General features: G+C 44.3%; 1 protein-coding gene across 1 annotated transcript in view; it reads left to right on the top strand.

The window, feature by feature from the left end:
- ANKFN1 (ankyrin repeat and fibronectin type III domain containing 1) overlaps positions 1 to 16,252 on the top strand; it is a 985,620-nt gene that overhangs the window by 748,646 nt on the left and 220,722 nt on the right. The window contains exon 14 of the mRNA XM_075347517.1: positions 1,908 to 2,074. Within this exon, the coding sequence (XP_075203632.1) occupies positions 1,908 to 2,074 (167 nt within the window). The remainder of the gene's footprint in view (positions 1 to 1,907; positions 2,075 to 16,252) is intronic.

Here is a 16,252-nt window from a genome sequence, read left to right as displayed (position 1 = left end):
TGTTTTTTGCTACCTGCTTCAATTCGCCTTATATTTTGTATCCATGTCACATGATTCATTTTCTGTACCTCCATATATTGTTTATATCACTTTTTAGTAAAAAAAATTGTGATTCAATAAAGCTATATGTATATTTTTATATCATAATCGATTTTGAACTCGATTTTTCCATCCGATATATCCATTATATTTATGCCTTTGTCAAAAAGACTTTTACCTATTATAAATACCCTATCATTTGAAAGGGTTATTATTGTTGAAAACAAATATAAAGTTGAAGTCAATGGTTTACGAACTGCAAAATGAAATTGTGTTGATCTGTCCATGTCAGCTGATAATGTGATTGGGTCTAGAAAGATTTATAAACTTGCTATATGTTGCTTTCTCCACTTCAGAGAATAGAGCAGCCAAATGTTTTCTCCAGCGATAACCACTAACCATCAGGGGTTAAAGAAGCCGTGCAGACAGCAATCAGTTGACTAATGGCAGGACATGGTAGCGAAATTGTACTATTTCGTAAAGTTATTATATATAAATATAATAATTTATGGCCCATGTTCTGCATTATATATATATATATATATATATATATATACAGTGGAACCTTGGATTAAGAGTAACTTGGTTTGAGAGCGTTTTGCAAGACAAGCAAAGCTTTTTACAAATTTGTAACTTGGTTTAAGAGCAATGATTTGCACTAAGAGCAAATACTCACCGTGTACACTTCTGGTTCCGTCCTTTCACCGCGCTCTGACCCGATCAAACTTTCTGTACATATGTACTGTATACAGTATACCATTGTACAGTACAGTATATACTATATAGCATGTCTATCAATTTGTATTTGTGGATATAGTATTGTACTCTCTTTCTGCTAGCCAATACAACACATTACTTATACTGTACCTCTCACACACCAACAATTCTATTGTAAGCTAAAGTGCAGTTTAATTTGTTTTTATGTTTTTTACTGTACAGTGTTTTGTATTAGTGTACAGTAATAATGTTATATGAATGCAGTACATTATCGTGTATTACTGTAATAAGTTTGTATAAATACACTAAATATTTTTAGGTTGTGGAGCGAGTTGTCTGCGTTTCAATTATTTCCTATGGGAAAATTCGCTTTGATATAAGAGTAAATTAGTTTAAGAGCACACTCCCGGAACCAATTATGCTCGCAATCCAAGGTTCCACTGATATATATATATATATATATATATATATGATCCAAAATGAAGAGATGAAAGGTCGCACTCCAAAGGTCGAATAAAATATTTTTCTTTTTATTCCACGATCACATCAGGGGTACAGGTAGTGAGGGAGGCTGTCGTCCGACGTGGCACACCCTCATCCTTCCTCACTACCTGTACCCCTGATGTGATCGTGGAATAAAAAGAAAAATATTTTATTCGACCTTTGGAGTGCGACCTTTCATCTCTTCATTTTGGATCTTGTATCGCCTTTGCTTTGGGACACGCACCCAGGTCTCCACCTGCCTGAAAGCACAGCTTTGTCAGCCATACAGGGATCAGCGGTGCCCGGTATCCTCCACTCAGCTTTATATATATATATATATCGTATATAAAATGAAAAGCACCCTGTTATCCTATAAGAGAAAGAGTTTCATTAGACAAATTTGTATTTTTAACAAGTGTTGAATGGGAAAATTAATATATAGGAAAATGGGGGGGGGGGGCAATGAATGATTCCACGAGCAAAGCATTAATAATATGGCTAGTAGAATGTTTTTTGACTCCAGTCCTGAAGTTCCCCCTACAGGTCATGTTTTGAATACTAAGAGAACCTTAAAGTATGACCAATTGGAGAACCTATAGATGAAAAATGCTGGTCTATTATAGTATACCTGATATGTAAGCCACAGTTTTGTTGAATTTTCTCCTTAGGAAATATTGAATTATCAGAAACGGAGCCAACAGCGCCTTTCCCCAGGACTATACCTTGGCTATCTAAAACTTTGCAGCTCTGTAGATCAAATCAAGGTTCTTGTCACTCAAAGACTTCCCAATATGTTGTGCCATGTGAAGATAAGGGACAACAGCAATATTTCCAAGTAAGGCTTAATACAGAACCTTTTAGTCATTTTAAGGAAAAATTGATTTGTTTCTCTGATTTTCAAATAATCTCATAGTTTATTTTTATTCCACAAAAAACTATAATGTCAGATTCCAGTCATTTCCGAGGTTCCACAGTAGTACTTCAAATCTAAATTCTGATTTCACTATATTGTACTAAAATTATCATTTAATTTATACAAATACAGAGGGTAATAGTAAATATATGTATAAATACTTATTGTGTTGAGATACAATTTCTTTAAATGTCTAAAAGTATTCTAGACAAAAAACAGGATAATTGTGGTATACTCCGCGCTGCTGTACACAGAAACACTCCAAATAATAAAAGCAATGTGGATGGTTTATTCTACATGTTTCGAAGAGATATCCCCTCTTCTTCCTCAGGAAATTTCACCTATTCAATCATCGGGGGATTTTCCTGAGGAAGAAGAGGGGATATCTGTTTGAAACGCGTAGAATAAACCATCATCATTGCTTTTATTTTTTGGAGTGATTCTTTGTACAGCAGCGCGGAGTATACCACAATTATCCCGGTTTTTGTTTTGCTTCTGCCTTTGGCACGTGGGATCGGCTGCAGCTGTTATATGTCTCTATAGTGGTTATGAGTCTCACAACCTTTCCAGGTGAGCAGTTTTCCTATTAAAAAGTCACCATCTTTTACACTGGTAAGACCCTATTGCGCTCCTTATATCCACAGCTTGTTTCCGGTCTAAAAGTATTCTAAGCACTGAATGTGTTATTGATTTTTTTCTGCCCTGTCAAAAAGGGAAAACTGTAAGCCATGGTAAATTAAAAAACTTAAGGGGAACCTATCACGTCCAGGAATGCTATGGTTAATCTGCAGATAAATAGCATTTAAACCCTGCACAGCTGGCTTACTGGAGCAGAGGCTACACTAAAAAAATTAAATTATATTCTTCCTCTGCTCGATTCCAGTCATCAAGGCGGTGCAGTAACAGTCAATCCTCACTACACAGTGAGCGCTCTGTAATCACACCCTAGCACCTTGCTTGACAACTTGCTATGAAGTGTGTGTCTCTAGAACATGTGTGTGGTAACAGGTTGTTAGCCAAAAGTGCAAAGGAGTGTTTAGATCCCCACTGACTGTGTCATGAGCAGTGACTAAGACTGTTATTAACCCCTTATTACCCCAATTGACATTGCACCAGGGCACACGGAATGAGCCAGGTAAAGTTCTGGGATTGTCACATCTAATGGATGTAACAATCCTGGGTGGCTGCAAGCTGGTATTTTTAGGCTGAGGGGACAATACCCATGGGCCTCCCCGGCCTGAGAATACTAGCTCCCAGCTGTTGGCTTTGTCATGGCTGGGCATCAAAATTGTGGAGGACTACATGGCAAATTTTTTCATTTATTTCATTTTTTTTTTTAAAGCCACATGCAGTTGTTCTTAGTTGGATACACAGCCAAGATGAGCGTATGTCTGGGGGCTGCAGTCTGTAGCTGTATGCTTTATCATAGCTGAGTATCATAATATGGGGGACACTACACCAATTTCTTTATTTCTTTATTTTTACACCAATATATGTATACGCACACACAGCGCCGCTGATTGAAAACAGTCAGACACGCTGTCACACAGAGTGGCGACAAGGTCTGACTGCAAACAATTAGAGGCACGGGGACTGCCATTGGATGGGGGAAGTAGTGCAAATGCATGAAGTTAATGAGCTGACCCAGAAGTGAGCAAAGTTGGAAGCAGTGTACAGCCGCGGGAAAGACTCAGTAAGTTTGAAACGCTTGCTTTATTCTTATTTTCTTTCTTTTTTCTTTGATTTTTTTTTTATTACCCGGGTGGCCAGATCCGGATTGTTTCCCCTATTTCCCTGAGAATTCCGGGCCCAGGGTCGATGCTCGGGTTCTTGGGAACCCATGTGAATCCAGACTTTTACAGTCCAAGTACACCCATCACTACCAATTATAGTATAGTGTGCTAAGTAATTTACAGCTGAATTGCATGTTGACTGGTCCATAGGCTAGACTAAAGAAAAAGTATTAATATAGCTGAGCGGAGCAGGCTGGATTATGATATACAGTGATTAGCAAATGGATAACAATGTTTGAACTTTTGACTTTCAGGCTCCATAGCTCAACATCCAAAACAGCTTTGAGCATGACACTACCTTCATTTTTTAGACAATCATCTTGGCTATCTCATAAGTAAATTTGACTTGCAGATATGTAGTATATGATTAGTTATACAGATTTTTGTCATGTAACTGGATTGTTACTGTTTGTTCTTAAAAATCTAAATGTTAATTTGATTATTTTTGTTATTATTTTGTAAATCCACCTTTGGTTTCAACAATGCCATTATCCTTCTCGGCATGCTCTCAATCAGATTCAAGCATGTCTCGACCAATATCTGATCCCAGATCTCTTCAACATGTTCCTCGTGTTGGTGCCTACTGGTCGACTCACTTGGGTATATATACAGCTTTTTATTCAACTCTACCCTCAAGTGTTTAATTGGTTTGAGGTCTGGGAAATGTGGTGACCAATTTAGCACCTCAACTTCATTATTATTAAACCGCTTCTTTTCCAATCTCGATGTGTGGTTCGGGAAATTGTCATGCTTGAACGCTATGCTGTCCTTTTCATACCCATAGTACTCAAGTGTACAAAGTAACTTGTTTTTAGGATACTCACATGCAGTTCGGCATTAAGACCACCATTGATCCTGGTCAAATATCCAATGCTTTCAGCTGTGAAATAACCCCATATTGTTGGGCTACCTCCACCAAACTTGACAGTTCCTTCAATTTCTTGATCCATTTGCAAATGTTTTTTATTGTTTATTCCAGACCCATTTGCACCCATCATAGCCTAGTCTATTGATTTTTACCTCATCATTCCAAATCACCACTTTTCGCACTTTTTTGCAAACTCAAGCCGTCGCTTCATAGAACGATAAAACAGTGGACACTGGCACTCTAAAGGCCTGAGGTAGCGGACAAGGGGTGGGAAACTAAGTAAAGATGGCAAAGTATGTGTGAATAAATAAAAAGGTTTATTATATAAAAAAGCAAATTAAGTTATGACAATAAAATATAGTAAAAATAAGTAGATTAAAATAGCCTGATGGCAATCAGACTAGTGGATGATGAGGAGCTGCAAGTAGTGGGCAGGGTCTGCGTGACACCTGTCAGAGAGGAAATGTTAAAAATGTTTTCAAACTACTGCGATTCTGCAGTAAGTCATTAATTGTAAGAATAGGAAATGAAAAAATGGAAAACATGAATATTTGATGAATGGAAAGCACAAGTGGGATGTAAAAATAGAAATTAGACTGATATGGAAATAAAGACCTTTGTGGAAGGAAAAAAGTACAGGTTTCAATGAAAAAAGGAAAGGAAAAGAGAGTGTACAAAGTAACTTGTTTTTAGGATACTCACATACAGCTCAGCATTAAGACCACCATTGATCCTGGTCACGTATCTAATGCCTTTGGCTGTGAAATAACTCCATATCATCAGGCTTCCTCCACCAAACTTGACAGTTCCTTCAAATACATGATCCATTTTCAATTTTTTTCCATTGATTTTTAAAGACCCATTTGCACCCATGAAAGCCTAGTATATTTATTTTTCACCTTATCACTCCAAATCGCCCCTTTCCAATTTTCTACAGTCCACTTTTCGTACTTTTTTGCAAACTCAAGCCGACGCTTCTTAGAACAATATTGAAATTGAGGCTTCTTCACCTTTTGTTTGGGCCACCATTCTAGATGTGTGTAATGTGCATCACTGGGTGCTTACATGGACATCTGTGATCTCACTATTATGAAGCATACGAGCTGCCTCCACTGCCATGTTTGTTGCACCAGAACTGATAGACTTGTGATGAGCTGACTTGTTGACTGCGATATTTATCCTGAACATCCACCTTTTGAATTGATGGGTGGATTTCATTTTGCATTTTTCCAACTGTCATGACATTCACATGATGCAGTTTGGCAATTTCAGTGAGCTGCATGATGGTGTTTCTCTTTTCCAATGAAATCTTCTTCATGGCTGCTCTATGATTTGAATCAATGACCTTTTGTTTGAAATCCACCTAATAACAAACTGAGCTATTAGGGAATGTGAGAACAGTATACAGTAAGAAAAATATTTTTCGACCATCAGGAGCAGAACTGTAATAATGTAGTGAAATGACAATAATTTGAATAGTTATTCATATGCTAAATTGTTGCAAGTCAAATTTATGTATGAGATAGCCAAGATGTTTGTTTATAAAAGGAACGTAGCCTTACGTTCAAAGCTGTAGCAGATGGTGAGATACTGAATCTTAAAATTCAAAGGTTCAAAAGATTGTTTCCCTTTTGCTCGTCAGTGTAGATCTCAAATTAAAGGATAAAAGGTTTTTGATCAACTAAAGCGGGCTTTACACGCTGCGACATCGCTAGCCAATGCTAGCGATGGCGAGCGTGATAGCACCCACTCCCTATCGTTATGCCGATATTTTGTAATGGCTGCCGCAGCGAACATTATCGCTACGGCAGCGTCACACGCACTTACCTGGTCGGCGGCCTCGCTGTGGGGAGGGACGTTCGGCATCACAGCGACGTCACTAAGCGGCCGGCCAATCAAAGCGGAAGGGCGGAGATGAGCAGGACGAACATCCCGCCCACCTCCTTCCTTCCTCATTGCTGGCATGTGTCAGGTAAGGGGAGGTTCCTTGTTCCTGCGGCGTCACACGTAGCGATGTGTGCTGCCGCAGGAACGAGGAACAACTTCGCCCACGCGACAGCAGCGATTTTTGAGAATGGACCCCCATGTCAACGAGGAGCGATTTTGGACGTTTTTACAACGATCCAAAATCGCTCCTAGGAGTCACACACTACGAGATCGCAACAGCGGCCGGATGTGCGTCACAAAATCCGTGACCCCAACGAGATCGCTGTAGCGATCTCATAGCGTGTAAAGCCTGCTTAACTCATGAAAAGTTGGATCACATAATAAAATATATAAATACCACGCCTGCAGTATATAGAAGAAAAATAAAACTATATGACAGATATAACTAAACAAACAAGATACAAAGATTTTATTAAGAGAATTAGATCACTGGATAGTTGACAAATTATGAAACTAGACAAAGCTAATATTTTTGTTTAAACCATTTGGAACAATAGCATTCAAGGTATAATATACTGTATATCTAACATGATTCTTTACTCGCTAAAGCGTCCCAATTTACTCCTCTGGAACTCACTATTATTCGATCAATTTTGCTAATTTTTAACACTAAAGTATTACACTGATGGTGTACTTTGAAGTGTAGAGAAATCGTTGTCAACTTTCAAAGATAATCCTCTTCCTTGGCTGCTATAATTCACAGGACATGTTCTCTAGCTCTTCTGTGGGACTTTTGGGAGTTCATGCCAACATATAAGGGCAACATGCCTGGTAAATTACACCTTGAGTGCTACAGGTAATTCTATGCATAATTTTTAAAACATTTTTATCTATGGATAAAAAATAATCTTGGTTGGAAAAATCTGAGTCTTTATTTATTTGTGAAATATCAGATGTTAGAGACTCTACCACTAGAAGTAAAGAAAAATATGGGTACTCGCGTAAGTGAACTTCTACACCAATGTATAAAAATATGATGGAACAAAAAACGTTGGAACACTAATTTTTCAAAAGCTTAATATGGAATCTAAGTGGCTTATAAATCCCAATTAATCTATTCTTTGAGAAAAAAGAAACTGAATTTTCTGGAAAGTGGAATAAAATCTGTAACATTTGTTCTAGTTCCTTTATGCAAGCTACCATTGATCACGACAAACATAGCCTTGAACTCCTGTATAAAGAATTAGAGAATATACATAATCAGATCACCAGCACCTGGGCAATAGGAGAAATTGAAGTAATATACAAGGAGATGAAGAGAAATCAAATATCTGGATGAAAAGAATCAGTGATGTTAAAAATAAAAAACTTCATAGAGATCTTCAGGTTCATCACACTAGTAGAGTCTAGAAATGGAAATATCAAATCTCTGAGAGAGGTATTGCTTCATCAGCTTCTTCAGGCAGTGAATCCACATCAGTTGAAAGACAATATGAAAGAACATTTAAAAAAAATTCGTAGGAAAATGATGCACTGAGACCAGTATCATGTAAGCAAAGATTGGACATGGGGGCCAAAGAGAAAGGATCTACAAGACTTAAAGAAGTCGTCCAGTTACCAAAACTGATTTTTTTTCTCCTAAATCTTGCTATTATGTGCATCGCCACACATTATTATGTTATTTCAGCGATATTTATTATATTTTTTCTTTTATTTTTCTTTTATTTTATTTATTTTATTTTTTATTATTTTTTTTATTTATTTTATTACCCCTTCACGATCAATGACGGATATATACGTCATGGATCGTGTGAGGTTAACCCCCGCCCCCTGCCGTGGGCAGGTCGCGGCGATCCGCGCACATATCAGCTGTTTTCAACAGCTGACATGTGTGCCTGCATGTTATGAGTGGAATCGCATTCCACCCGCAACTTTTAACCCCTTACATCTCACTGCCAAAGTCTGGCAGCGAGATGTATATGTGCGCGGCCATTACTTTCACTTACCGCCATCCCCACCGGAAGTCACGTGCGTGATCACATGACTTTCGGTGGTTGCCATGGTAGAACAGGGTCATGTGATGACGCCTGTAGGTAACATGAGTCACTTTCTCTCAGTGGCGGCATAGTGCCAGCACAGAGAGTAAAGCAACATATCTGCAGATCTCGGCTCTGTAGCTGAGATCTACAGATAGGGCAGAGCAATCAGATTGTTCATCTATATAGCCCCTTAGGGGGACTGGTAAAATAAAAAAAAGGAAACAAAAAGTTTTAAAAAATGAAAAAAAAACCAAAAGAAATAAAAGTTCAAATCACCCCCCTTTCGCCCCGTTGAAAATTAAGGGGTTAAAAAAATTTAAAAAATATACACAGTTGGTATCGCCGTGTTCAAAAATGCCCGATTTATCAAACTGTAAAATCAATTCGGCTGATCAGTAAATGGCATAGCGTCAAAAAAATTCCAAACGCCAAAATTAGATTTTTTTGGTCGCCGCAAGTTTTGCGCAAAATGCAATAACAGGCGCTCAAAACGTAGCATCTGCTCAAAAATGGTACCATTAGAAATGCCAGCTTGAGACGCAAAAAATAAGCTATCACTGAGCCATAGATCCCGAAAAATAAGAACGCTACGGGTTTTGGAAAATGGCGCAAAACGTGCGCCACTTTTATTGGACAAACTTGTGAATTTTTTTTAACCCCTTAGATACAATTTAACCTATACATGCTGGTGTCTACAAACTTGCACCGACCTCAGGCATCACAATGATGCATCAGTTTTACCATATAGTGAACACAAGGAATAAAATATCCCAAAAACTATTGTGCGATCACACTTTTTTTGCAGTTTTTCCATACTTGGAATTGTTTTGCTGTTTTCCAGTACACTATATGGTAAAACTTATGGTTTCATTTAAAAGTACAACTTGTCTTGAAAAAAACAAGCCTTCATATGGCAAGATTGACAAAAAAATAAAAAAGTTATGGCTCTCGGAAGAAGGGGAGCAAAAAAAAAACAACGCAAAAACGGAAAACGCCCTGGGGCTGAAGAGGTTAAAGAACCCAATGAATGACTCTTAAGCCTGCTTTACACCTTACAATTAGGTGTGCGATCTCGTATGCGATGTGACACGCCCAGGTTCCATATGCGATTGAATGAGATTGCACGTAGTTCGTTCATTTGCTGTTACACGTGCGTTAGTAGTCTGTTAAATTGATGAATTTTGTGTGCGATCCTTTAGATCATGGGTTCCGTGACGTATGCATTGGGCACCCTTTTTTTTTTTTTTTTATTTATTGACTTGCCAAGCGTGTGTAATGTGTAGGGATGCGTTTTTACTATGTCATCTGCCATTCAGCTCTGCTACATGGCCGCTGACAGCAGACACAGACAGCCATGTAGCAGATGTGAGACTGTGACCGGGGTTATCTATGACGGCCGGTATGTCTCGCCCCGGTTGTGCTCACTCCATGATAGAAAGTAAATCCACTCTAGGGTTAATGCTGTTTCCCTACAGGCTGAAGGAAGGGTTAAATAGAATCAGGAACGAGGGCAGGTGTGCCGGGTGTGAGGGAGTGAACAGAACTCCCTGAGTTTTCTGCTGGAGAGGACATGTATTGTGTTATGGACTTTTGTTTGGACATTAAAACCGTGTGCTGTGAACCTTAATGCCTGGATCCCGTGTCTTCTGCTGCGCAGCTGACCGTGCTACCTCACATATGGTGGAGAATCGGCGGGCATGACAGCCGGTGAGGTGTAGCATCCATCCCTGGTGACCCAGCTGCGCATGTCCTGGATTCAAGCGGCTATACTACAGCCCAAACCCGGCGACGCCATGGAGGACATACTAAAGCATTTGGCTCAGGCTAATGCACAGCAGCAACAGACCAATGCACACCTGCTCCAATCCTTGCAAGTGCAGGAAAAAAACCTCCAAGAACAGTTGGATCAGGCCAATGCACGTCAGCAGCAATCCTTGCAAGTGCAGGTCAAAATGCACCAAGAACAGATGGAGCAGGCCAATGCACGTCAGCAGCAATCCTTGCAAGTGCAGGACAAAAGGCACCAAGAACAGATGGAGCAGGCCAATGCACGTCAGCAGCAAGCCTTGCAATTGCAGGAAAAAAGGCACCAAGAACAGATGGTTCTCCTGGCCAAGTCGATCCGTGCCGGACCGGCAGCAACAACCCCGGGACCGGGTGACGACGGCAGCGTCCGGAAAGCGGTGAGACAAGCGTTGCAAAAGATGACCCCGGGTGATGATGTGGAAGCGTTCCTGGCGGTGTTTGAGCGGGTGGCCGAGCGGGAAAAGCTGCCGACCCCGCAGTGGGCTAAGGTATTGTCGCCCTATCTGACGGGGGAACCCCAAAAAGCGTACCTGGACCTCTGTGCCGAGGACGCCATTGACTATGTGACCCTGAAAGCCGAAATACTGGCTCGGTTGGGGGTGAATACCTATGTACGGGCTCAGCGGGTAAATCAGTGGTTCTATGAGGAAGCCAAACCCGTACGCTCCCAGGCCTATGACTTGTTGCATCTTGTAAAAAAGTGGTTGCAGCCTGACACTCTGAGCCCGGCGCAAATGGTGGAAAGGGTAGTAGTGGATCGTTTTGTGCGCACTTTACCCGTCACCGTTCAACGGTGGGTCGGACAGGGTGACCCGAGTACCCTGGACCAATTAGTGTCCCTGGTAGAGCGGCATGTGGCTACGCAGGACTTGATACGGGACACTGAGACTTTGCGTACCGCCCGTCGGTCCGGCCCCTCCAAGCCTAGGGCCAAGGACCCACCGCTGACAACGGTACAGGAGTCCCCTACCGTCCCGTCTGAGGCCGCGGCCGCTATTCCTGAGGTCCGGAAGGTTCTGTACCCTAAACGACAACCCGTCAAGGGGGTTTCCGTCCCCATTAGATGTTGGCGGTGCCAGCGGGTGGGACATATGGAAGCCCAGTGTCCACTCACCACGGAGCCCATGGATTGTGGGGTTACCCGGCGGGGTTCAATGTATTCTCAGGTGGTGTGTACCGCTGACCTGGTCTCCCCAGAGACAGAGCCCCACTTGTGCCAAATACAGGTGAATGGATGTCCGGTTACAGGATTGTTGGATTCCGGAAGCTTAGTGACCCTTGTGCGATCCACCTTGAGAGCTAAAGTAAAGGCCACAGGACGCACCGTGGGGGTGGTTTGCATACATGGGGACCGCCGCGACTATCCCACGGGGATTGTCACCATCACAGCACCTTGCGGTCAGGTGCAACATGAGGTGGGACTATTTTTGGACTTTATGGAAGGGACCCCCTAAGTCCCCTCAGATATTGGTCGGTCCGGGACCTGAGCCCTACAATCCTGAATCCGGGACACCTGCCGTAGGGGTCACCATGATAGGGACAGAGTGTGAACCCGATAGGTCGCCCCTAGAGGTATTGGCAGGAGAGGCTGAGACGGTCGAGCCCATCCCGGAGTTGGAGGCGCCCCCGGATACGTTTGGGACAGCCCAACTCCAGGACCCTATGTTAATACATGCCCGGAGTCGGGTGACAGTAGTTGACGGGGTGGCACGGCTGCCCAGTGCCCAGGTAAGGTACCCCCATTTCGCTCTTAAGCAGGATTTACTCTACCGGGTAGATGAAATACGGGGCGTAGGGGTAGAACAGTTGGTGGTGCCCCAGCCGCATCGCCGGCGGGTCCTCGACTTGGCTCATAAACACCTGATGAGTGGCCACCTAGGGGTCAAGAAAACGCAGGAGCGAATATTGCAAAGGTTCTATTGGCCCGGGGTCTTTGGGGAGGTAAAACGGTTCTGCGAAACCTGCCCGGAGTGTCAGCTTACTGCACCCCTGACCCATTTTCGCAGTCCGTTGGTACCGTTACCCATTATAGAAGTCCCTTTTGAACGGATAGGGATGGATCTGGTGGGGCCCCTCGTAAAGTCCGCTCGAGGGCACCAACACATCCTAGTGATCGTTGACTATGCCACCCGGTATCCCGAGGCGATACCTCTCAGACATACTGCAGCAAAGCTTATAGCTCGGGAGTTGTTTGCTGTGTTCTGCCGGGTGGGATTGCCCAAGGAGATCCTTACGGATCAGGGGACCCCATTCATGTCTAAAGTGACCAAAGAGCTATGCCGGCTACTCCAGATCAAGCAGTTGCGTACGTCTGTGTATCATCCTCAAACGGACGGTTTAGTCGAGCGTTTCAATAAAACCCTGAAAACCATGCTAAGAAGGGTGATTTCAAAAGACGGGAAAGACTGGGATATGATGCTTCCCTATTTGATGTTTGCCATACGAGAGGTGCCACAGGCATCCACGGGGTTTTCGCCTTTTGAATTGTTATACGGGCGACATCCCCGGGGATTGTTGGACCTGGCAAAGGAAACATGGGAACAAGAGCCCACCCCCCATAAAAGTGTGATTGAACACATTTTGGGTATGCAGAACCGCATAAGCGCGGTCATGCCAATTGTGAAGGAGCATTTACAGGAGGCTCAGGCCGCGCAAAGCGGCCGCTACAATAGACAAGCCACCGTGCGGACCTTTAAACCCGGGGATCGGGTGTTGGTATTGATCCCCACGGCGGAGAGCAAATTCCTGGCTCAGTGGCAAGGCCCCTACGAGATAAAGGAAAGAGTAGGGGTGGTTAACTATAAAGTATTGCAGCCCGGTAGGCGGAAACCTGAACAAATATACCATGTCAACCTATTAAAACCTTGGCAGGAACGGGAAAGCCTGATGGCTGTTTTTTCCCCACCTCCCTCCTCTTCGGGTCGTTCACATCCGGCTCCAGCGACCTCCGGAGAGGACGAACCGGAAGTAAGGATTGGAGAAGCCCTCACCAAGCAACAGAGGCGAGAGGCCAGACGGATGGTTCAGCAGAACCCCGATGTCTTCTCCGAGCTGCCCGGTAGGACCAGTCTGATACGACATGATATTGTCACCGAGCCCCACCTGAAGGTACGCCTGAAGTCATACCGGGTACCGGAGGCTCGACGACAAGCCATATCGGAGGAAGTAAAGACAATGTTACGCCTGGGGGTCATCGAAAAATCCCGGAGTGAATGGGCTAGTCCGATTGTCCTAATACCAAAACCCGATGGCTCCTTAAGGTTCTGCAATGACTTTAGGAGATTGAACGAAATATCCAAGTTCGATCTCTACCCCATGCCCCGGGTGGATGAGCTGATTGATAGGCTGGGACAGGCGCGATATTTTACCACGCTCGACCTGACCAAAGGGTACTGGCAGGTGCCACTAACGGAGTCCGCCAAGGAGAAAACCGCTTTTGTTACGCCGGAGGGTCTCTTCCACTATGTTGTCTTGCCTTTTGGGTTACATGGCGCTCCGGCCACGTTCCAGAGGTTGATGGACTTAGTGCTGGAACCCCACCAGGCGTATGCATCAGCGTACCTGGATGACATCATTATTTACAGCTCCGATTGGCAGACCCACTTGGAACAGGTACAAGCGGTGGTGGACGCGCTTCGAACAGCCGGATTGACAGCCAATCCCAAGAAATGTGCATTGGGACTCACGGAAGCCCGCTACTTGGGCTACGTGATAGGCCAAGGAGTGATTAAGCCCCAAATTAACAAGGTTGAGGCGATCCAGAAGTGGCCTAGACCCCTGACCACGAAGCAGGTTAGGGCCTTCCTGGGTATCGTGGGGTACTACAGGAGGTTTGTATAGGATTTTGCGGGACTATCAGCCCCCTTGACGGACCTTCTCAAAGGCAAGAAGTCCGTCATGGTGCGCTGGACTCCGCAGGCCGAGGACTCCTTCCGGGCCCTGAAGGGGGTCCTGTGCGGACAGCCCGTTCTTGTACACCCTGATTTCCGGAAGGAGTTCATAGTACAGACTGACGCCTCAGAGGTCGGCCTGGGGGCAGTGCTGTCTCAGGTGGTTCAGGGGGAGGAACACCCCGTCACCTTCTTAAGTAGGAAGCTCACCCCTCCCGAGCGGAATTATAGCGTAGTGGAGAAGGAGTGCCTGGCGATCAAGTGGGCCTTGGAGTCCCTCCGCTATTACCTGCTGGGACGGCAGTTTCGCTTGGTGACGGATCACTCTCCGCTGGTCTGGATGAGGTCCGCCAAGGAACGGAATGCCCGGGTTACCCGGTGGTTCCTTTCTCTGCAGAACTTCCGGTTTACGGTTGAACATAGGGCCGGTAGGTTGCAGGGCAACGCCGATGCCTTGTCCCGCGGCCCGTGTTTGATGGCGGGAGTTCAACCCCGCACGCTTGAACTGAGGGGGGGGGTATGTGAGACTGTGACCGGGGTTATCTATGACGGCCGGTATGTCTCGCCCCGGTTGTGCTCACTCCATGATAGAAAGTAAATCCACTCTAGGGTTAATGCTGTTTCCCTACAGGCTGAAGGAAGGGTTAAATAGAATCAGGAACGAGGGCAGGTGTGCCGGGTGTGAGGGAGTGAACAGAACTCCCTGAGTTTTCTGCTGGAGAGGACATGTATTGTGTTATGGACTTTTGTTTGGACATTAAAACCGTGTGCTGTGAACCTTAATGCCTGGATCCCGTGTCTTCTGCTGCGCAGCCGACCGTGCTACCTCACACAGAGCTGAATGGCAGATGACAGCAGACACAGAAAGAGCCGCACTGTCAGAATGAACTCGGGTGAACCTCACCCGACTTCATTGTCATGCTGCGGCTCTGTCTATGTCGCGCCCTGATTAGCGGTCACCAGTGAAGGGCTCACCGGTGACCGCTAAACTCCTGAGTAAGTGAATTGAGCAGCCCTCTCTCATATACTCACCGATCCCCGGCGCTGCACGGCTTTCTCACTGCTCCAGCGGCTTTTACTGTTTTGAAAAAGCCGGCCGCCCATTAAACAATCTCGTATTCCCTGCTTTCCCCGCCCACCGGCGCCTATGATTGGTTACAGTGAGACACGCCCCCACGCTGAGTGACAGGTGTCTCACTGCACCCAATCACAGCAGCCGGTGGGCGTGTCTATACGGTGCAGTGAAATAAATAATTAAATAATTAAAACAAACGGCGTGCGGTCCCCCCCAATTTTAAAACCAGCCAGATAAAGCCATACGGCTGAAGGCTGGTATTCTCAGGATGGGGAGCTCCACGTTATGGGGAGCCCCCCAGCCTAACAATATCAGCCAGCAGCCACCCAGAATTGCCGCATACATTAGATGTGACAGTTCTGGGACTGTACCCGGCTCTTCCCGATTTGCCCTGGTGCATTGGCAAATCGGGGTAATAAGGAGTTATTGGCAGCCCATAGCTGCCAATAAGTCCTAGATTAATCATGTCAGGCGTCTATGAGACACCTTCCATGAGTATTCTGTAAATTACAGTAAATAAACATACACACCCGAAAAAATCCTTTATTAGAAATAAAAAACACAAACATATACCCTGGTTAACCACTTTAATCAGCCCCAAAAAGCCCTCCTTGTCCGGCGTACTCCAGGATGATGCAGCGTCGCTTCCAGTGCTGCTGCATGGAGGTGACCGGAGCTGCAGCAGACACAGCCGCTCCTGTCACCTCCACACAGCAAATGAAGACAGCCGTGAGATCAGCTG

Source organism: Anomaloglossus baeobatrachus, chromosome 5 (genome assembly GCF_048569485.1).
Source record: "Anomaloglossus baeobatrachus isolate aAnoBae1 chromosome 5, aAnoBae1.hap1, whole genome shotgun sequence".
NCBI lineage: Eukaryota > Metazoa > Chordata > Amphibia > Anura > Aromobatidae > Anomaloglossus > Anomaloglossus baeobatrachus.
Note: the sequence above shows the minus strand (reverse complement) of the source record. Positions and strands in the feature narration are given on the sequence as shown.